At 37.0% G+C, this 23,124-nt stretch overlaps 1 protein-coding gene across 2 annotated transcripts; it reads left to right on the top strand.

Moving 5' to 3' along the window:
* The first annotated feature begins 297 nt into the window (after positions 1 to 297).
* On the top strand, positions 298 to 21,591 carry LOC117343739 (osteoclast-stimulating factor 1-like). Of its 2 annotated transcripts, XM_033906217.1 has the most exons (9): positions 298 to 415; positions 1,644 to 1,673; positions 10,632 to 10,710; positions 11,289 to 11,342; positions 12,039 to 12,109; positions 14,018 to 14,076; positions 14,207 to 14,318; positions 14,475 to 14,537; positions 17,197 to 21,591. In XM_033906217.1, exons 1-9 carry the CDS (start codon positions 308 to 310, stop codon positions 17,341 to 17,343), a joined length of 723 nt encoding a protein of 240 aa, XP_033762108.1. In that variant the 5' UTR covers positions 298 to 307; the 3' UTR covers positions 17,344 to 21,591. The 2 variants fall into 2 exon arrangements, with proteins under 2 accessions (XP_033762108.1, XP_033762109.1); XM_033906218.1 differs by lacking the exon at positions 1,644 to 1,673.
* Positions 21,592 to 23,124: the final 1,533 nt, after the last annotated feature.

Genomic DNA, 23,124 nt, shown 5'->3' with positions numbered 1-23,124 from the left:
CCTTTCCTAACACATTGATAAAATTACATTCCTGATTCAAATGCAGTCTTATTATCACCAAAAATGATTCAAACAGATATAATTTTGTTATTCGTGCTGAAACGCATTAGTTTGTTGATTTATTTCGCCAGCAGTTTTACATGAAAACCACCAGCATTACAACTATGCCGTTATCTTTCTTAAAGATACACGTAGTTCTGGTTATCATTGCCGGATATTTTCTGATTTACCAGCTTTAAACTTACAGTTTGCAAACAAAACATTTTGATGATTCTGACTCTACCATATTCATGTAGGCGCTTAAATAATGGCCGACGAAGATTTCAACGTCCTTAGAGACTTACAATCGCACCTTCGCACAGCCCAAGTTCCTTTCGAACAGCTCTCAACTCTTGCAAAACAAGGAGATGACAAGGTGAGGAAAAGATTTGATATATTCAATTCGTCGATTTTGTCGTTTAATTTCAGTTTACATCGCCAATGGCGGATGGATTTGTTTACATTACCAACCTCAGAATCTCACTCGACCTGGCATTTACATTTTAAGACGGATTTTTTTTTATTCTGTCACTTAGGCCTAAAGGATTTTTCTAAACATTTTTGTTTCTGCTACAAGAAAAGAATATTTTGCTTTTAAAACAATTTTAATTATATAAGTTAAAATACAATCACAGAGCTCTAATTCAGATTAGCTTGAGGTGCGTTATATCATATTTAGTCAAAAACAAAACATGGGAAGTACAGTATATATATCTTCTTGGCTGCGAGTGAAGCATTGGCTGATATCTGAATATTTATACAAGTGATCATGTATCTTATGAATTTATAATTTCAGAACGAATTTCTAACCTGTGACAACATAATTAATGGGTTGCATTTTAAATGTTGTAAAAGTATCCAAGTATTTAGTATTGTTTGTGTAATGAGTACTGAGTGTTGCAATTATTCTTTCAAAGTCGTACGATACTGATTTTGGGAAATAAAGGGTATAGTTCTTTTATATCAGACACAGGAAATGACGATCAGAGATGACCAATTATATAAGTATTAATGATTTATGAATGAGATTACCTGAAATGAGTAAATATTGACCTGATTGTTCATATAAGAGTTCATTCATAAACTGTGATTTTGTTTATTGAGAACAATATACATTCACTGTCTTTGACACATAATTTCTTTTCACATTCAGCTTCGGTCCAAAGCAAGTTTAATGAACATTTGTAAACATTCCTGGTCTTTCATAAGTCAATTCATCAGTGTTTGCTGGCAATATCAAACCTGATAACTTTATTTTATCATATACAATATAAACCAAAACTTGGCTAATCTGTTGAAAGAATTCACTCTCTATATTGTGTGAAGAAAATATTATTTTATTTTTGAATCTTTTTTTTTTTTTTATGTTTTTTGTTTTTCATTTTATTTACTTCTGAATGTTAAGTAAGTTTACATCAGTATGTCTGTTGTATCTGCAGACAACCATATACATGGATCCAATGAAAACAACACAATATGGAACAATTTAGATTGATTATATTTGTTATCATTTAATTCTTACCCCAATTAACTCTTACTGAAATACCTGTACTAAATTAATAAACCATCATCTGACTATTCTTCTTTCTGTTTTTCTCTGTAAGCATTGGGCTTTGGATAAACACGATTTCAAGGTGGGTTAAAACCGCAATTATTGCATAGTCAAGTTGAGTTCATTTGTAGTTGCTTTTGGCTGTTGTTGACACGTTGTTGCACTTTAATACCACAAACAACGACAGGGAGTTTGCAGAGTCCTCTAGGTGTGTTATATACTCATCTGGTACAGGTTAAACAGGTTTGTATGAGGCAAAAACAGACGAGAATGGTGATGGCTTGATACTGTATTTGGTTTTGGGATAAGGAATTAAAAAAATACATTATACTCTATTACTCCAGCATGATGTAACGGTACATGCAATGACTGATATATATACATATATGAAATTGCAATTGTAATCTTTGAATGAATAATAGCATATTTCTTTTGATTTATTAAATATGAATGTATTTAAGACTTAAATACATTGATATTTAATAAAGTATGTACATTGTATGAGAAGCATGCATGAACAGCTGTGTTTTATATTATCACAGAGATGATTGTTTAGTTGAATATCATGAAGTCAAATATTTTGGAATCTACAAATGATGTACCGACCAGTCCTTATAGAAAAGAGATATATACCTTGTATATCTGAAATAACATCTGTTTTAGGGGATAAACATTAACTTATTTAACTTCTATGTAATCTTTTATGAATATGATCAGCAGCCTTGTTAAATAGGTATTCAGTAAAAAAAAGTATTGGGATAATTTTGTAATGAGTTATGTCCCTTTAGTGAAGTCAGCGGCTTTGAGTGACATGTGAATGGACCATTGAAACAAGATTATAAAGTTTGCACTTTAGTTAATGGTATAGCACAGTTTACCAATTTAAAAAGTCTATTAATATTCTGTTAAGTTATGAAACTTCCTAAACATGATCTGTGACTTAGGCAGTTAAAAGTTCATGATCGTAATTTACTTATACCCTAGCCTGTTATTATTGAATTACTTTTTATAAGAGTTATTTCCTTTCTCTGATTTTTGTGGGAGAGGGAGGGGGTATGTACCAGGATGTTAGCAAACTTTTGCTCACAGTAAGAGTTACCATATTAAAAATTAAAATCTAAAATGCTCGTTATTAGAATAATAAATATTTTGCAAGTTTTGCATGGCTTTTAGACCGAAGCTTTACCAGCAAAGTATGAAAGTAACTGATATTTATAGACTAATTGATAGATAATTATAATTAAGCTTCATCAGGATATTTATAGTTAGATTACATGTAAGTTTGTAAAGAAAGAACACTAGTAGCATACAAATTAAAAATGGCACTACATGTATGTGTTATTCAGCTTATAAACAAGAACGTAGTCTAGATCTGTGGTACATAATTCCACCACTGGGCCAACTAATACACACGTTTACACACTGTATAATATCACGTTTGGTACAATTTTCACACAGATTGTAACATAACACAAAACAGGTTAAGTAATCCTGACAAGTCGTTTAATTTATAATCATGGATCATGATGTCAAAATGGTCACATTGTCATTAAAATTATTTAAAAAAAATAACAAAATCATATTAATGATGAATTGTCAAGTTGTCTGCTACCTTTGTCTAATGCTATTATAGTAACTTAAAACAAAAAGGAAATAATTTTCAAAAAGCCAGAATGTATTTATTAGCCCACCATCATCAGATGGTGGGCTATTCAAATCGCCCTGCGTCCGTGGTCCGTCGTCCGTCCGTCCGTCCCTCCGTCCCTCCGTCCGTCCGTCCCTCCGTCCGTCCGTCCGTCCGTAAACAATTCTTGTTATCGCTAATCCTCAGAAAGTACTGAAGGGATCTTTCCCAAATTTCATATGTGGGTTCCCCTTGGTGCCTAGTTATGCATATTGAATTTTTAGACCAATCGGAAAACAACATGGCCGACAGGCAGCCATCTTGGATTTTGGCAATTGAAGTTTGTTATCGCTATTTCTGAGAAAGTACTGAAGGGATCTTTCTCAAATTTCATATGTAGGCTTCCCTTGGTGCCTAGTTATGCATATTGCATTTTGAGACCAATCGGAAAACAACATGGCCGACAGGCAGCCATCTTGGATTTTGATAATTGAAGTTTGTTATCGCTATTTCTGAGAAAGTACTGAAGGGATCTTTCTCAAATTTCATATGTAGGCTCCCCTTGGTGCCTAGTTATGCATATTGCATTTTGAGACCAATCGGAAAACAACATGGCCGACAGGCAGCCATATTGAATTTTGATAATTGAAGTTTGTTATCGCTATTTCTGAGAAAGTACTGAAGGGATCTTTCTCAAATTTCATATGTAGGTTCCCCTTGGTGCTTAGTTATGCATATTGCATTTTGAGACCAATCGGAAAACAACATGGCCGACAGGCAGCCATCTTGGATTTTGACAATTGAAGTTTGTTATCGCTATTCCTGAGAAAGTACTGAAGGGATCTTTCTCAAATTTTCATATGTAGATTCCCCTTGGTGCCTAGTTATGCATATTGCATTTTGAGACCAATCGGAAAACAACATGGCCGACAGGCAGCCATCTTGGATTTTGATAATTGAAGTTTGTTATCGCTATTTCTGAGAAAGTACTGAAGGGATCTTTCTCAAATTTCATATGTAGGTTCCCCTTGGTGCTTAGTTATGCATATTGCATTTTGAGACCAATCGGAAAACAACATGGCCGACAGGCAGCCATCTTGGATTTTGACAATTGAAGTTTGTTATCGCTATTCCTGAGAAAGTACTGAAGGGATCTTTCTCAAATTTTCATATGTAGATTCCCCTTGGTGCCTAGTTATGCATATTGCATTTTGAGACCAATCGGAAAACAACATGGCCGACAGGCAGCCATCTTGGATTTTGATAATTGAAGTTTGTTATCACTATTTCTCAGAAACTTATGAAGGGATCTTTCTGAAATTTCATATAAAGGTTCCTCTTAGTGCCTAGTTATGCATATTGCGTTTTGAGACCAATTGGAAAACAACATGGCCGACAGGCAGCCATCTTGGATTTTGACAATTGAAGTTTGTTATCGCTATTTCTCAGAAAGTACTGAAGGGATCTTTCTGAAATTTCATATGTAGATTCCCCTCTGTGCCTAGTTATGCATATTGCATTTTGAGACTATTCGGAAAACAACATGGCCGACAGGCAGTCATCTTGGATTTTGACAATTGAAGTTTATCGCTATTTCTGAGAGAGTACTGAAGGGATCTTTCTCAAATTTCATATGTAGGTTTCCCGCAGTGCGTAGTTATGCATATTGCATTTTGAGACCAATCGAAAAACAACATGGCCGACAGGCAGCCATCTTGGATTTTGACAATTGAAGATTGTTATCGCTATTTATCAGAAATTGCTGAAAGGATCTTTCTGAATTTCATTTGTAGGTTGCCCTCTGTGTCTAGTTATACATATTGGATTTTGAGACCAGTCAGAAAACAACCTGGCTGACAGGCAGCCATCTTGTATTTTGAAAATTGAAGTTTGTTATCGCTATTGTACAGAAGGTACTGAAGGGATTTTTCTCAAATTCCATATGTAGGTTCCCCTTGGTCCCTGGTATTGCATTTTGGGACCAATCGGAAAACAACATGGCCGACAGACAGCCATTATCGCTAAATCTTAAATTTTATATATAGGTTCCCCTTGTTTGAAAAGTACTAGATCTAGAGGGCTGTTTCTGAATTTACACAGATTAGTAAGACTTAGAAGAAGGGAAAAGTAGAGAAAAGATCAATCTGACATGGAACCTATAAAGATCATTCAATGGTGGGCGCCAAGATCCCTCTGGGATCTCTTGTTTTCAAGTTGTTTCTTATTTATATGTCTCTAGTAAGAAAAACTTTTTTATAAACAATTTTTTTTTTTAACAAATAGTTTCATTTGTGATCTGTAGTTATTTCAGTAGGTGTCCATGCTAGCTCATAGGTATTGCTAGTCAAGTACATTTGTACAACCATATTTAAAATAAAATCTACCTGATGATATTTAGATTTTCATTTGGCACAAACTGTGTTGACAAACAGGTATGTTATTGGCATATCAATGAAAAAGCTTAAAGGGAGATTGGTCCAAGCCCTGCAATCAAATTATAACTATACATAGTACTGTCATATATGACGGAGAACGAAAAGGAATGTTCAAACCTGTATTCATCAAGTCTCATGTTCAAACCTGTATTCATCAAGTCTCATATTCATAACAGTATTCATCAATTTTTTTTTTTATATATATAATTGTATATTGTAGCTCATCATCTCGTCAATATCTAAAATGTACCTTATTATTCATGCTCAGAGTCATTGAAAGTGTAACTATCTATCTGCTAGAGCTTTAGACAATTTTACACTCAACTTGTTTTTAAGGAAATATTATATTAATATTATTGTACTTACAAAATGTAATTAAAAGTTAAAGTACATAAGTCACCTTAAAACATCTCAGCTCGTATAGCATTATATGTTTGTACTAACCAAGAAACTTCACATTGATGTTTTTAGCCCACCATCATCAGATGGTGGGCTATTCAAATCGCCCTGCGTCCGTGGTCCGTCGTCCGTCCGTCCCTCCGTCCGTCCCTCCGTCCGTCCGTCCGTCCCTCCGTCCGTAAACAATGCTTGTTATCGCTATTTCTGAGAAAGTACTGATGGGATCTTTCTCAAATTTCATATGTAGGTTCCCCTTGGTGCCTAGTTGTGCATATTGCATTTTGGGACCGATCGGAAAACAACATGGCCGACAGGCAGCCATCTTGGATTTTGACAATTGAAGTTTGTTATCGCTATTTCTGAGAAAGTACCAAAGGGATCTTTCTCAAATTTCATATGTAGGTTCCCCTTGGTGCCTTGTTATGCATATTGCATTTTGGGACCGATCAGAAAACAACATGGCCGACAGGCAGCCATCTTGGATTTTGACATTTGGAGTTTGTTATCGCTATTTCTGAGGAAGTACTGAAGGGATCTTTCTCAAATTTCATAAGTAGGTTCCCTTTGGTGCCTAGTTATGCATATTGCATTTTGGGACCAATCGGAAAACAACATGGCCGACAGGCAGCCATCTTGGATTTTGACAATTTGAGTTTGTTATCGCTATTTCTGAGGAAGTACTGAAGGGATCTTTCTCAAATTTCATATATAGGTTCCCTTTGGTGCCTAGTTATGCATATTGCATTTTGGGACCAATCGGAAAACAAATTGGCCGACAGGCAGCCATCTTGGATTTTGACAATTGAAGTTTGTTATCGCTATTTCTGTGAAAGTACTGAAGGGATCTTTCTCAAATTTCATATGCAGGTTCCTCTTTGTTCCTGGTTATGCATATTGCATTTTGAGACTAATTAGAAAACAACATGGCCGACAGGCAGCCATCTTGGATTCTGACAATTAAAGTTTGTTATCGCTATTTCTGTGAAAGTAATGAAGGGATCTTTCTGAAATTTCATATGCACGTTCCCCTCAGTGCCTAGTTATGCATATTGCATTTTGAGACCAATCGGAAAACAACATGGCCGACAGGCAGCCATCTTGGATTTTGACAATTGAAATTTGTTATCGCTTTTTCTGTGAAAGAACTGAAGGGATCTTTCTCAAATTTCATATGGAGGTTCCCCTTGGTGCCTACTTATGCATATTGCATTTTGAGACCAATCAGAAAACAAAATTGCTGACAGGCAGCCATCTTGGATTTTGACAATTAAAATTTGTTATCGCTATTTCTCAGAAAGTAATGAAGGGATCTTTCTGAAATTACATATGCAGGTTCCCCTCATTGCCTAGTTGTGCATATTGCATTTTGAGACTAATCAGAAAACAACATGGCTGACAGGCAGCCATCTTGGAATTTGACAATTGAAGTTTGTTATCGCTATTTCTGTGAAAGTACTGAAGGGATCTTTTTCAAATTTCATATGTAGGTTCCCCTCAGTGCCTAGTTTTGCATACTGGGACCAATACGAAAACAACATGGCCGACAGACAGCCATTATAGCTAAATCTTAAATTCTATATATAGGTTCCCCTTGTTTGAATAGTACTAGAGGGCTGTTTCTGAATTTACACAGATAAGTAAGACTTAGAGGAAGGGAAAAGTAGGGAAAAGATCAATCTGACATGGAACCTATAAAGATCATTCAATGGTGGGCGCCAAGATCCCTCTGGGATCTCTTGTTAAGATATAAGACCATTAAAAAATATAATAGGACAAGAAATATAGATAAAAAATCATTTATAATACATTTTACTTCCTGTTAGAGCGGATGTTTTATTTGATGGTTGTTTAGTTTGTTACTTGTTAAGTTATTTAAGTTACTGAAAATGTCCACTTGTTATATGAATTAATTACTTCAGAGTTTGAATAATGTGGATTATTGTTTATAGACCATAGTGTAAAATGGAATTTGTGACAATTCGAGTGATTTATTTGAGTCACTGTATATTGTAGAATTTTGAGTTTTAATTGGTACACATACTTTACTTAAGGTCTAAGGTATCATTCTTTTCAGTTGCAAACTAATACTAATACCATTGATCATATAAATCTATAGGTATATACATAATGCTCATTATGATCACAGATGTACAGGAACCTGAAAGGCCGTAATAATGGATGGTAAACTTGTTAATGGTAAAAATAATAACATTTCAGTGGATAGGCCTATGTGTTTCAATTTCCATATTGATGGCCCTAGGCCTGGATTCATCAGGATGTATTTCTCATGTTCTTCTGCAAAATTCATTATAATCGTCCATGTATTGCATGTACTTCAAAAACATTTAGCACTTGTATTAATTAATACATGTATACATTTGTATATTGAAGATCAAATTAAAAAATTCTGTCAGTGAATGAAAGAATGAAAAGATTTGTTTTTAGCCCACCATCATCAGATGGTGGGCTATTCAAATCGCCGTGGTCCGTGGTCCGTCCGTCCGTCCCTCCGTCCGTCCATAAACAATTCTTGTTATCGCTAATCCTCGGAAAGTACTGAAGGGATCTTTCTCAAATTTCATATTTAGGTTCCCCTTGGTGCCTAGTTATGCATATTGCATTTTGAGACCAATCGGAAAACAACATGGCCGACAGGCAGCCATCTTGGATTTTGACAATTGAAGTTTGTTATCGCTATTTCTCAGAAAGTACTGAAGGGATCTTTCACAAATTTCATATGTAGGTTCCCCTTGGTGCCTAGTTATGCATATTCATTTTGAGACCAATCGGGAAAACAACATGGCCGACAGGCAGCCATCTTGGATTTTGACAATTGAAGTTTGTTATCGCTATTTCTGTGAAAGTACTGAAGGGATCTTTCTCAAATTTCATATGTAGGTTCCTCTTGGTGCCTAGGTATGCATATTGCATTTTGAGACCAATCGGAAAACAACATGGCCGACAGGCAGCCATCTTGGATTTTGACAATTGAAGTTTGTTATCGCTATTTCTCAGAAAGCACTGAAGGGATCTTTCTGAAATTTCATATGCAGGTTCCCCTTGGTGCCTAGTTATGCATATTGCATTTTGAGACTAATCAGAAAACAACATGGCCGACAGGCAGCCATCTTGGATTTTGACAATTGAAGTTTGTTATCGCTATTTCTCATAAACTAATGAAGGGATCTTTCTGAAATTTCATATGTAGGGTCCCCTCGTTGCCTAGTTATGCATATTGCATTTCGAGACCAATCGGAAAACAACATGGCCGACAGGCAGCCATCTTGGATTTTGACAATTGAAGATTGTTATCGCTATTTCTCAGAAAGTGCTGAAGGGATCTTTCTGAAATTTCATATGTAGGTTCCCCTCGTTGCCTAGTTATGCATATTGCATTTCGAGACCAATCGGAAAACAACATGGCCGACAGGCAGCCATCTTGGATTTTGACAATTGAAGATTGTTATCGCTATTTCTCAGAAAGTACTGAAGGGATCTTTCTGAAATTTCATATGCAGGTTCCCCTTGGTGCCTAGTTATGCATATTGCATTTTGAGACCAATCGGAAAACAACATGGCCGACAGGCAGCCATCTTGGATTTTGACAATTGAAGTTTGTTATCGCTATTTCTCAGAAACTAATGAAGGGATCTTTCTGAAATTTCATATGTAGGTTCCCCACGTTGCCTAGTTATGCATATTGCATTTTGAGACCAATCGGAAAACAACATGGCCGACAGGCAGCCATCTTGGATTTTGACAATTGAAGATTGTTATCGCTATTTCTCAGAAAGTACTGAAGGGATCTTTCTGAAATTTCATATGCAGGTTCCTCTCGGTGCCTAGTTATGCATATTGCATTTTGAGACTAATCAGAAACCAACATGGCCGACAGGCAGCCATCTTGGATTTTGACAATTGAAGTTTGTTATCGCTATTTCTCAGAAAGCACTGAAGGGATCTTTCTGAAATTTCATATGCAGGTTCCCCTTGGTGCCTAGTTTTGCATTTTGAGACTTATCAGAAAACAACATGGCCGACAGACAGCCATTATGGCTAAATCTTAAATTTTATATATAGATTCCCCTTGTTTGAAAAGTACTAGAGGGCTGTTTCTGAATTTACACAGATTAGTAAGTCTTAGAGGAAGGGAAAAGTAGAGAAAAGATCAATCTGACATGGAACCTATAAAGATCATTCAATGGTGGGCGCCAAGATCACTCTGGGATCTCTTGTATTAATTTGTTAGAGATAAATTATAAAACGTTGAAATGATGATGTAAATGTTCTATCTAAACTTGTTTAAAATTATATGATTCTGAAAGGTTGTGTACATGATCTATTACAGGGAGATAACTCTTACACAAATCAGAGGTTCATTGTGAAGCTAGCCCGAGTTTCCTCTGGCCCTAATGTAACTTCAGAATAAGACATTTGGACAAATACCTACATCAGACAATTTTTTTCTGTCTGTTAAAATGCCTAGTTAGTGTCTGATGTTTGAGCGAGAGGAAATTTGATCAGACTAGTTGTAAAATATAGCATACAAATTAACTCATCATTAGTAATTTGATTATTTCAGCTTGTGGAGAGATTCCTCACAGAAAACATTCGGGTCGAGGGCAATGGGCCAGAAGTCATGCAGAGTCAGCTATATATAGGTAAGGGCAAGTGTTAGAATGTCAAGGTCATTCATCAACAACAAAGGTGGTCTTTTATAATAGAAAAAAATGTTCACATTTTGCTTGGTGATGTCACTACCTGCTGGAATAAGTGGTATTAAAAAGACTATACAACATCCATCCCCTGTCAAATTTGTCATCCTAGGAATGTTGACAACCTTAAAAAAGTAGGTTCAGGTAAATTTTGAGAATAAGAAGTTGTGGTTTAACAGTGCATTAATATTTACACAGGTATATCTTATGCTGGATGCTTACATGCTAACACTACAGTACTATGGAAGGTCTGTTAATGATAAGGTCACTCGAGACGAGGGCACAAGTAACCTGTTGCAATCACCTTTTTTCCATCATAATATCCATCATGCCTCATCCATGATGACATTCATGATTTTTTTTTCATCACAGAAAAAACAGAACCATCTTTTTAAATGAAATTTTGTAGAAATCTCCCATGGACAAAGGTCAGCATAAATTATGAATTATATGGTTCCATACTCCTTATAGCCTGAGTAATTCCTGTTCAATGTAATTAATTCTTGTCCTTTGTCTTGTTTCAGCATGTTTCTGGGGGATTAGAGACATTGTCACGTCTTTACTAGCTAAAGGATGTGGTAAGTCAGGACAGCCTGGATGTTGATGCTGATGATACTTAGATATCATAAATTTGTAACAGTATAACAAGAACTCAGAAAATAGGAAACAAAAACTAATACAACTGTCACACCTTTGAAGCATGTTTTGAAATTGTCAATAATTTTTAACAAAATTGAAACATTTTATGGCACTGCAGTCGCCCTAATAAGCATACCTGCCCCTATACGCACACTCCCACATTTCTCAAAGAAAAGAAGACAGATGCAATATTTGAAGCATAAAAAAATTCCTTATCTCACTGGTCTGCCAAAATAATCTTTGACATTTTAACCAAAACATTGGATTGGTTTAGTAACATAAAGATGTGCAATGTACATATGTAAATAAAAATAAATTCCATGAATATTTCACAATGATTTTCTCTGTATCTAGTTTTATGAAGCACACTGCTTCTGTGTTATTTTGGGTCTATTAGGTCAAGTACAGTTTTAAGAATACTAAAATTGAAAAGTAATTTAAGCAATGTAGCTATATATATTATCAGTTTCATAATTTCCTGGATTTTATTTTCAGTCAATTCATATGTAATCTCTTCATGTTAGAGTAGTCTTACCAGAAATATCATGGTCAGTGTGATTTTAGATGTCTGTTGTAAGTTTTTGACCATGTGCTGAATTACAATACAATAACACCTGTGTTTTTACCTGTGACAGACACCAACAGTCAGAACAAAGGGACACTGTGGACTCCGCTGCATGCTGCCAGCTTCCAGGAACATGGACCTGTAAGTGGTGTTTTATCATGCTTGTATATACTTGGATCAGACATGTCTGTTTAATTTTATTATGCTACTTTAGGCCAGAGCGGTGTCAACATCCATCAAGAGATTTCAGGTTTTTTAGCCCACCATCATCAGATGGTGGGCTATTCAAATCGCCCTGCGTCCGTGGTCCGTCCGTCCCTCCGTCCGTCCCTCCGTCCGTCCGTAAACAATTCTTGTTATCGCTAATCCTCAGAAAGTACTGAAGGGATCTTTCTCAAATTTCATATGTAGGTTCCCCTTGGTGCCTAGTTATGCATATTGCATTTTGAGACCAATCGGAAAACAACATGGCCGACAGGCAGCCATCTTGGATTTTGACAATTGAAGTTTGTTATCGCTATTTCTGAGAAAGTACTGAAGGGATCTTTCTGAAATTTCATATGTAGGTTCCCCTTGGTGCCTAGTTATGCATATTGCATTTTGAGACCAATCGAAAAACAACATGGCCGACAGGCAGCCATCTTGGATTTTGACAATTGAAGTTTGTTATTGCTATTTCTGAGAAAGTACTGAAGGGATCTTTCTGAAATTTCATATGTAGGTTCCCCTTGGTGCCTAGTTATGCATATTGCATTTTGAGACCAATCAAAAAAACAACATGGCCGACAGGCAGCCATCTTGGATTTTGACAATTGAAGTTTGTTATCGCTATTTCTCAGAAAGCACTAAAGGGATCTTTCTCAAATTTCCTATGTAGGTTCCCCATTGTGGCTAGTTATGCATATTGCATTTTGAGACTAATCGGAAAACAACATGGCCAACAGGCAGCCATCTTGGATTTGGACAATTGAAGTTTGTTATCGCTATTTCTCAGAAAGCACTAAAGCGATCTTTCTCAAATTTCATATGTAGGTTCCCCATTGTGGCTAGTTATGCATATTGCATTTTGAGACCAATCGGAAAACAACATGGCCAACAGGCAGCCATCTTGGATTTTGACAATTGAAGTTTGTTATCGCTATTTCTGAGAAAGTACTGAAGGGATATTTCTGAAATTTCATATGTAGGTTCCCCTTGGTGCCTAGTTATGCATATTGCATTTTGAGACCAATCGGAAATCAACATAGTCGACAGGCAGCCATCTTGGATTGAAATAATTGAACTTTGTTATCGCTATTTCTGAGAAAGTACTGAAGGGATCTTTCCCAAATTTCATATATAGGTTTCCCTTGGTGCTTAGTTATGCATATTGCATTTTGAGACCAATCGGAAAACAACATGGCCGACAGGCAGCCATCTTGGATTTGGACAATTGAAGTTTGTTATCGCTATTTCTGAGAAAGTACTGAAGGGATCTTTCTCAAATTTCATATGTAGGTTCCCCTTGGTGCCTAGTTATGCATATTGCATTTTGAGACCAATTGGAAAACAACATGGCAGACAGGCAGCCATCTTGGATTTTGACAATTGAAGTTTGTTATCGCTATTTCTCAGAAAGTACTGAAGGGATCTTTCTTAAATTTCATATATAGCTTCACCTTGTTTGAAAAGGACTAGAGGGATGTTTCTCAATTTACACAGATTAGTAAAAGGAAGGGAAAAATAGAGAAAAGATCAATCTGACATGGAACCTATAAAGATCGTTCAATGGTGGGCGCCAAGATCCCTCTGGGATCTCTTGTTTATATAGAAGATTTCTTGGTTACAAGGCCTTTCTTTTTTCTTATTTGGGATGTTATTTTTTGTCTCATTTTGGGAAGAAGAATGGCAAATTGGGAATAATTTTCATGAATAAACTGATAATTTGGGGAAATATAAAATATTTTTATTTGAAGACAGGGCCCTATATCATCCCAAAACAACCCTCAGAATAATCCATGGAGTAAGGATATCCTTGTTTGATCAATCTTCATTTATTTGTTTCATTAGATTGTGATGGTATTGCTTGAAAATGGTGCTCAACCTGAATTGCCCGACTCTGAAGGGAGGTAAGTCTAATTATTATTTGGGTTAATGTGACATATCAGACATATATAATGATTAATGTACATGGAATACATTGTAGGGTTGTGTTATATCAGAATTGTAACTTAAGATTTTTTTGTTCTCTGTTTTCAGGACAGCTAAAGACTTCGCCTCCGCATCCGACAAGATTTGGCCCCACTTTGCTATGCTTGGCTTAACACGGAGTAAAAAATCAGAACTAATTCAGAAAGGTGTCATTAAAAAGGTAGAGAAAAACTTGTAATCTCCTGAAGTTCAGACAAAGACTTAGTAACTTTGATAAGTATCATAATCCTCTTTGTGGCGGCGTATCACAGAAGAAAAAAACATCTCTATACATTTAATGTTGTTTTCCTAAGCTACTACTCCAATTTCTTTCCAGGTTCAAGACACAGGTTCAAACAATCGACAAGCTTATAAAGCACCAGGCCAGGGAATCAGAATGGTAAGTACCGACTACAAACTCACTCTGGATAACACCTGTATATAACAATAACTTATAAAGCACCAGGCCAGGGAATCAGAATGGTAAGTACCGACTACAAACTCTCTACGGATAACACCTGTATATACCAATAGACTGCCTACCACAATTAGTGTGTCAATAAAGACATTCTTTATGATCATTTGTGTGTAGGTTCTTAAATATTTGGCTGAGTATATATACAGAGGTTGTATCACGGTAAGACATCATTAGGACAATTTGGAATTTCATTTTAGTTATTTCAGAAAAGGTTGAAATATTCAGGGACATACAGTAGATTAGACTGTCCCTTGTGTCTAGAATATCAAAATGATAAATAGAAATAAACTTTATGATTTAGGTCTCATGGATCTGATCAAACTAGGGGAGATAACTGGTAATAAATGTAAGAATTCTTTACAAAACATAGAGGCAGGTGGCCAGTGTAACAGTAAATACAGAATCTTCCATTGTCCATTACTATGTTATTGGAGCATGGACCTGGAGGCTTTTTGTGAGGTTCTCATTTAACAGGCCAAGGATACAAACTAGTATTTACTCAAAAGATTAAAGCTGAAATAGATCTAGAACAAATGCCGATTAAAAATTTAGTGGGTTGAGAAGTGCATGTTTCAGAGGATAGTGAAAGGCAGGAAGAGTACCATTGATAGTTAACTGTATACAATACACAATTTAATCAGATAGACAGAGTATGTATACCATACAGCTAACACTTATGCCATTGTGTAAAGTTTGTGCTTATACAGAGTCGATACATTTGGACAGACAAATTGAAAGAAATCATGATATCATGGTCATATTTTTATTTATTTATTTATTTTTTTGGGGGGGGGGGGGGGGGGGGGGGGGGGGGGGGGGGGGGGGGGGGGGGGGGGGGGGGGGGGGGGGGGGGGTGGGGGGGGTGGGGGGGGGGGGGGGAGGGATTTTGAAGATACAATGTCCCCTACTGTAAAAGTTAATCACCATATTTATCCTCAAACAACCCCCTCCCCCACAATTAAAGTTAAGTACCCTTTAATCCTCAAATAACCCCCTCCCCTACTGTATATGTTTAGTACCATATTTATCCTCAAACAACCCCCTCCCCCACAATTAAAGTTAAGTACCCTTTAATCCTCAAATAACCCCCTCCCCTACTGTATATGTTTAGTACCATATTTATCCTCAAACAACCCCCTCCCCCACAATTAAAGTTAAGTACCCTTTAATCCTCAAATAACCCCCTCCCCTACTGTATATGTTTAGTACCATATTTATCCTCAAACAACCCCCTCCCCCACAATTAAAGTTAAGTACCCTTTAATCCTCAAATAACCCCCTCCCCTACTGTATATGTTTAGTACCATATTTATCCTCAAACAACCCCCTCCCCCACAATTAAAGTTAAGTACCCTATTAATCCTCAAATAACCCCCTCCCCTACTGTAAATGTTCATTACCATATTTATCCTTTATTTTAAAAATTTTGGAGGGTAATTTAGAACCTCTTAAAGTTTAATTACATTCCTACTTTAAAATTGATGATTATGCAAAAATGGGCTTATATAAAGCTATGTACAGTTTATTTAAACATTATCAAAACATATTAGATTTTATTTTGAGATTTTTTTTTGTAAATTGTAATTAACAAATTAAAATTATATCGTTGGATTGTTAGACATCATAGATATGGATGGGAGCATTTGTTTATATTTCAGGCTGAAGATGATGTAAGTCCTCAATCTGTTGATTAACGATTTGACTTGAGATATCGCTATTGTTAACTTGTTATAAACAGCACAGTTTCACCTGTACTGTGGGGAAAAGCTCACTATGAAAACCTTGTATCAAATAAAATGACAATCACGTTGCATTTGACGTTTTACTCTCAGAATATAAAGGGAAATCACTTCAGTTAAAATGCTGTGATAATGTGTGACGTTCACAAAATAAAAGGTGATCACTGCAGTTTAATTATACATGTAACATTCAAGAAAAAATACACCGGCATAGTGTGTGGACTGTGACACTGTACAAATTTAAGCCATTAACAAGGGCCACCAAAACCTGTGATTTTTTTACAAATAAAGGGAAATAACTGCTATCAGCTTGTGAATGTGACTAGGAAAGAGGGAATTTTAACTTGTGATTCGTATCCATACAAAGGGAGATAACTCGTCATTATTTGTGACTAATGCTTGCTGGTGACGGGTACACAGCACTATATGTGGGATGTACTATATGATAAATACATTTTATTATTAACTTAAAACTGATTTAGTTTGACAAATTTCCTATTAGAGTGAAGTAGAAATTTTGCTTATGACATGAAGGAAAGAGGTGTCCTGTTGCGTTGCTGTCTTTGATCTTTCTCTCATGAAGCTCATTTTTCACAGTTTTACATCATAAGAGATACGTCCAAGCAATTTTCACATTATCATATCTAAATCTCACTGATTTCCGGTGACAGATAATGAGATTGGACTACATTCAATATACATTGCACCTTTTAAAGTGATATACATTTCTTAAGTGATTACAATCATTATGTCTTTCTTCAGCATTAAGGGGAGGGGATCAGTGGTTCAGTAGATAATCTGTATTTTCATGTTAATAATGCTAGTAACCATTACTGTTCTAGGCTGCTGATAGTCGTCCTGAATCAGCGTACGCCTACAACAGTGACCCATTCATTCATGCTGCGGTGACTGGAGATGTGCTCGCTGATCAGGAGGAGGGCCATCTTCAACAAAAGACGTCCCAGCCCCAGTTCTCTCTGTGGCGGTGACAGGGCCTAGCACACCACTGTTTGAATACTGATATATGAATGATTCCTCAGGCATTGGGAAAACAGATTTCAAATCTGAACCTAAAGACAAAGTGCAATGGCCAATGATCAAAAGAAAATGTCTGTGGTAAAATTGGTGACATTTCTTGTGTGGGGCCGTACTCTACAGGCCTACAGTCATGTGGGCTCTACTGGATCTGTCCATCAACAATACCATCTGTTTTCATTTCTGACTGAAATTGACATACACAGAACTTCATATTGTATTTTATACCAATTTACTTACAGATAAACAAGACACACCTAACTTAGAGATAAACAAGACACACCTGACTTACAGGTAAACAAGACACACCTGACTTACAGGTAAACATGACACACCTGACTTACAGGTAAACATGACACACCTGACTTACAAGTAAACATGACACACCTGACTTACAAGTAAACATGACACACCTTACCTACAGGTAAACATGACACACCTTACCTACAGGTAAACAAGACACACCTGATTTACAGGTAAACATGACACACCTGACCTACAGGTAAACAAGACACACCTGATTTACAGATAAACAAGACACACCTGACTTACAGGTAAACATGACACACCTGACTTTCAGGTAAACAAGACACACCTGACTTACAGGTAAACAAGACACACCTGACTTACAGGTAAACATGACACACCTTACCTACAGGTAAACAAGACACACCTGATTTACAGGTAAACAAGACACACCTGACATACAGGTAAACATGACACACCTGACCTACAGGTAAACAAGACACACCTGACTTACAGGTAAACAAGACACACCTGACTTACAGGTAAACATGACACACCTGACTTATAGGTAAACATGACACACCTGACTTATAGGTAAACATGACACACCTGATTTACAGGTAAACATGACACACCTGACCTACAGGTAAACAAGACACACCTGATTTACAGATAAACATGACACACCTGACTAACAGGTAAACATGACACACCTGACTAACAGGTAAACAAGACACACCTGATTTACAGATAAACGAAGACACACCTGACCTACAGGTAAACATGACACACCTGACTTACAGATAAACAAGACACACCTGACTTACAGGTAAATATGACACACCTGACTTACAGGTAAACATGACACAGCTGACCTACAGGTAAACAAGACACACCTGACCTACAGGTAAACAAGACACACCTGACTTACAGGTAAACATGACACACCTGACTTACAAGTAAACATGACACACCTGACCTACAGGTAAACATGACACACCTGACTTACAGGTAAATATGACACACCTGACTTACAGGTAAACATGACACACCTGACTTACAGGTAAACATGACACACCTGACTTACAGGTAAACATGACACACCTGACTTACAGGTAAACATGACACACCTGACTTACAGGTAAACATGACACACCTGACTTACAGGTAAACAAGACACACCTGACCTACAGGTAAACAAGACACACCTGACTTACAGGTAAACATGACACACCTGACCTACAGGTAAACATGACACACCTGACCTACAGGTAAACATGACACACCTGACCTACAGGTAAACAAGACACACCTGACCTACAGGTAAACAAGACACACCTGACTTACAGGTAAACATGACACACCTGACCTACAGGTAAACAAGACACACCTGACTTACAGGTAAACAAGACACACCTGACTTACAGGTAAACATGACACACCTGACCTACAGGTAAACAAGACACACCTGACTTACAGGTAAACATGACACACCTGACCTACAGGTAAACAAGACACACCTGACTTATAGGTAAACATGACACACCTGACTTTCAGGTAAACAAGACACACCTGACTTACAGGTAAACAAGACACACCTGATTTACAGGTAAACAAGACACACCTGACCTACAGGTAAACAAGACACACCTGATTTACAGATAAACATGACACACCTGACTAACAGGTAAACATGACACACCTGACTAACAGGTAAACAAGACACACCTGATTTACAGATAAACAAGACACACCTGACCTACAGGTAAACATGACACACCTGACTTACAGATAAACAAGACACACCTGACTTACAGGTAAATATGACACACCTGACCTACAGGTAAACATGACACAGCTGACCTACAGGTAAACAAGACACACCTGACCTACAGGTAAACAAGAAACACCTGACTTACAGGTAAACATGACACACCTGACTTACAAGTAAACATGACACACCTGACCTACAGGTAAACATGACACACCTGACTTACAGGTAAACATGACACACCTGACTTACAGGTAAACATGACACACCTGACTTACAGGTAAACAAGACACACCTGACCTACAGGTAAACAAGACACGCCTGACTTACAGGTAAACAAGACACACCTGACCTACAGGTAAACATGACACACCTGACCTACAGGTAAACATGACACACCTGACCTACAGGTAAACAAGACACACCTGACCTACAGGTAAACAAGACACACCTGATTTACAGGTAAACATGACACACCTGACCTACAGGTAAACAAGACACACCTGATTTACAGATAAACAAGACACACCTGACTTACAGGTAAACATGACACACCTGACCTACAGGTAAACAAGACACACCTGACCTACAGGTAAACATGACACACCTGACCTACAGGTAAACAAGACACACCTGACCTACAGGTAAACAAGACACACCTGACCTACAGGTAAACATGACACACCTGACCTACAGGTAAACAAGACACACCTGACTTACAGGTAAACATGACACACCTGACCTACAGGTAAACATGACACACCTGACTTACAGGTAAACATGACACACCTGACTTACAGGTAAACAAGACACACCTGACTAACAGGTAAACAAGACACACCTGACCTACAGGTAAACAAGACACACCTGACCTACAGGTAAACATGACACACCTGACTTACAGGTAAATATGACACACCTGACTTACAGGTAAATATAACACACCTGACTTCCAGGTAAACAAGACACACCTGACCTACAGGTAAACATAACATATGTGATATGTGTACTTTTCTGATCTGACAAATTTTATATCTGAAATTTCCCAGCTAATTTATCAACAGTTGAATTGGTTCTGAAGTGATAGTTATGGGTCCATTTTAAGTTGCTTAATTTATTTCTTTAATATTGTTATTGTTTTAAAATTTTGTAAAATTTCAGATTAATGTGAGTTGTATTTTTGTGTGACATATGCTATCTTGTATTGATGAGATTCAGCGTACATTAGAATATCTGTCCTGTTTTATATGATTGTGATGAGATTTTACCTATTGACTGCCATGTTTACAATTACTGAAGTAATGTTTTGCCATTGAATTACCCGTTTACTGTTACATGTTCCACTGAAAGTTGATTTGATGTCTCGTTAGTTAGATCCCTAGTGTCACCAATCACCATGGTTACAAAATGCTAGGTATGACAGATTTCAAGTGTTGCTATGGTTACGTAATATGATGTACAATGTATACAAATCCCCAGTGTCACCATGGTTACGTAATACCGGTATGATGTACAATGTGTACAGGTCACCATGGTTATGTGCTGCGATGTACAATGTATACAGATGCCTATTATCACCATGGATACGTAATCTGATGTACAGTGTATACCAATCATCACCATGGTTACTTAATATGATGCACAATGTATACAGGTCACCATGGTAACGTATTATGACGTACAATGTATACAGATCCCCATCGTCACCATGGTTACGTAATATGGTGTCCAATGTATACAGACCCTCACTGTCACCATGGTTACGTAATATGGTGTCCAATATATACAGACCCTCGCTGTCACCATGGTTACGTAATATGGTGTAAAATGTATACAGACCCTCACTGTCACCATGGTTACGTAATATGGTGTACAATATATACAGACCCTCACTGTCACCATGGTTACGTAATATGGTGTACAATATATACAGACCCTCACTGTCACCATGGTTACGTAATATGGTGTACAATGTATGCAGACGCTCACTGTTACCATGGTTACGTTGTATGTAAAGTTGAGTGCTGGTTCCCCTGATAGATAAAATATTGTGCTGTATGAGGCCCCTGAGATGGTGCTCTGATTTTGTCTTGGTTGTGTGCGAGTACGTATTGTTTTGTCTGTGATAAAAAGTGTGCTTATTATTGCAAATATAGCCAATAAAATGTTGATTATGACAATGATACAGATTTTCATTGACTTTTATTTTGTCTATATATTTGTAATACAAAAAACAGTCGCTCGTGTATAGCTATAATCATTTTCATCAATTTGGTACGTTTCGGTAATATATAACTCCCTATAGTGTAGTACTTCTGATAGGATCTGTCCCTGTAACGGTTACGTACAAGATCACTAGTGTAACAATTTTATGTCGCTTTTACTTTGTTTCATTAACTCATGATAATATCTTACATTTTAATCAATTATTTTTTATTGTTTAAAGCAGATTTTATTGGAAAGCAATGATTCATAATTTCATAAATGACGAGCCTTTCTATGTCGCCATATGTGCTGTACTGACGGGCGAATCTAGGGCGCACTGAAACGGCGAAGATTTCCACCCAAACTAAGTTGTCTAATTAATGAATTTTGATCAATATATTTCGCAAACTTAACAAAAGAATAATTTCAGTCATGGACCAGAATCTATCTTAAAAGCACTTCGGTGCCATATGTGAGATCTATTTTGCCCGGCATTGCAACTCTTCTTCGGTTTAGACGTTTGCAAAAAATATAATGACAGATGGCGCAAATCTGCACGCGCGGTGACATAAACAATTGAAAAAGTATCAAACAATTTAGCAGAAGATCTCGTGCTAGCAGTCCATGCAGATTATGAGTTGATTGAATTAGTGGAGAATTAATGTTTTGGCGCGGTCAAAAGGAATGTAAGTAACATCGTAGTTGCCGTGTGTCGGCCGTTTTACATTAACATATTTTATGGTAGGGTCCGGTTTTACAAGAGCGCTTGTTTCACTAATGAAAGAATATAGCCACCATTATCATATTTTCTGTCATTGTTGAGCCTTGTGCGAGGTGACGTCAGAATAAAAATGTTACGAGATTGTGACATTTGATATAATGTAATTACGATCCTCATTAGCTAAGGTCGATCGTGTAACTTATCGAAATTTCTAAAGTTCAAAAGTTACTCACGGACGGAACAAAAGACAACGGATGATTGCATTGTGTTTAGGAGCTTCAGATTTTAATGTCACGAATACACCGTATCCTAGCAATTTCAAAGACAACATCAAATCATGTGACAACTTTGTACATCTTGTTACGGAAGCTTTATTTGGAAAAAAAAAAAAAAAACTAAAATCCCTACAAATATGTTCTTATTGAATCTATATCATTCCGTCACGTATTTGTGGTCGGATCATCAACAATACAGGATAGTCTAATTCTAGAACGTTAAGTGTGTCGGGGACCTTCAGTTTCAATCTAGGTAAATGTAAAATGTATAGGCATCAAACCTAACACATCTACAACACATAGATTACCGACAGGAAACCATGTCTGGTGTAGGTCCGAGTTTCCTTTGACCCTGTCACCATATCTAGTGTAGCCCGAGTTTCTTCTAGCCCTGACACCATGTCTGGTGAACGCCCGAGTTTCCTTTGACCCTGTCACCATGTATGGTGTATGTCCGAGTTTCCTTTGACCCTGTCACCATGTCTGGTGAAGGCCCGAGTTTCCTTTGACCCTGAGA

Source organism: Pecten maximus, chromosome 15 (assembly GCF_902652985.1).
Source record: "Pecten maximus chromosome 15, xPecMax1.1, whole genome shotgun sequence".
Classification (NCBI taxonomy): domain Eukaryota; kingdom Metazoa; phylum Mollusca; class Bivalvia; order Pectinida; family Pectinidae; genus Pecten; species Pecten maximus.
Note: the sequence above shows the minus strand (reverse complement) of the source record. Positions and strands in the feature narration are given on the sequence as shown.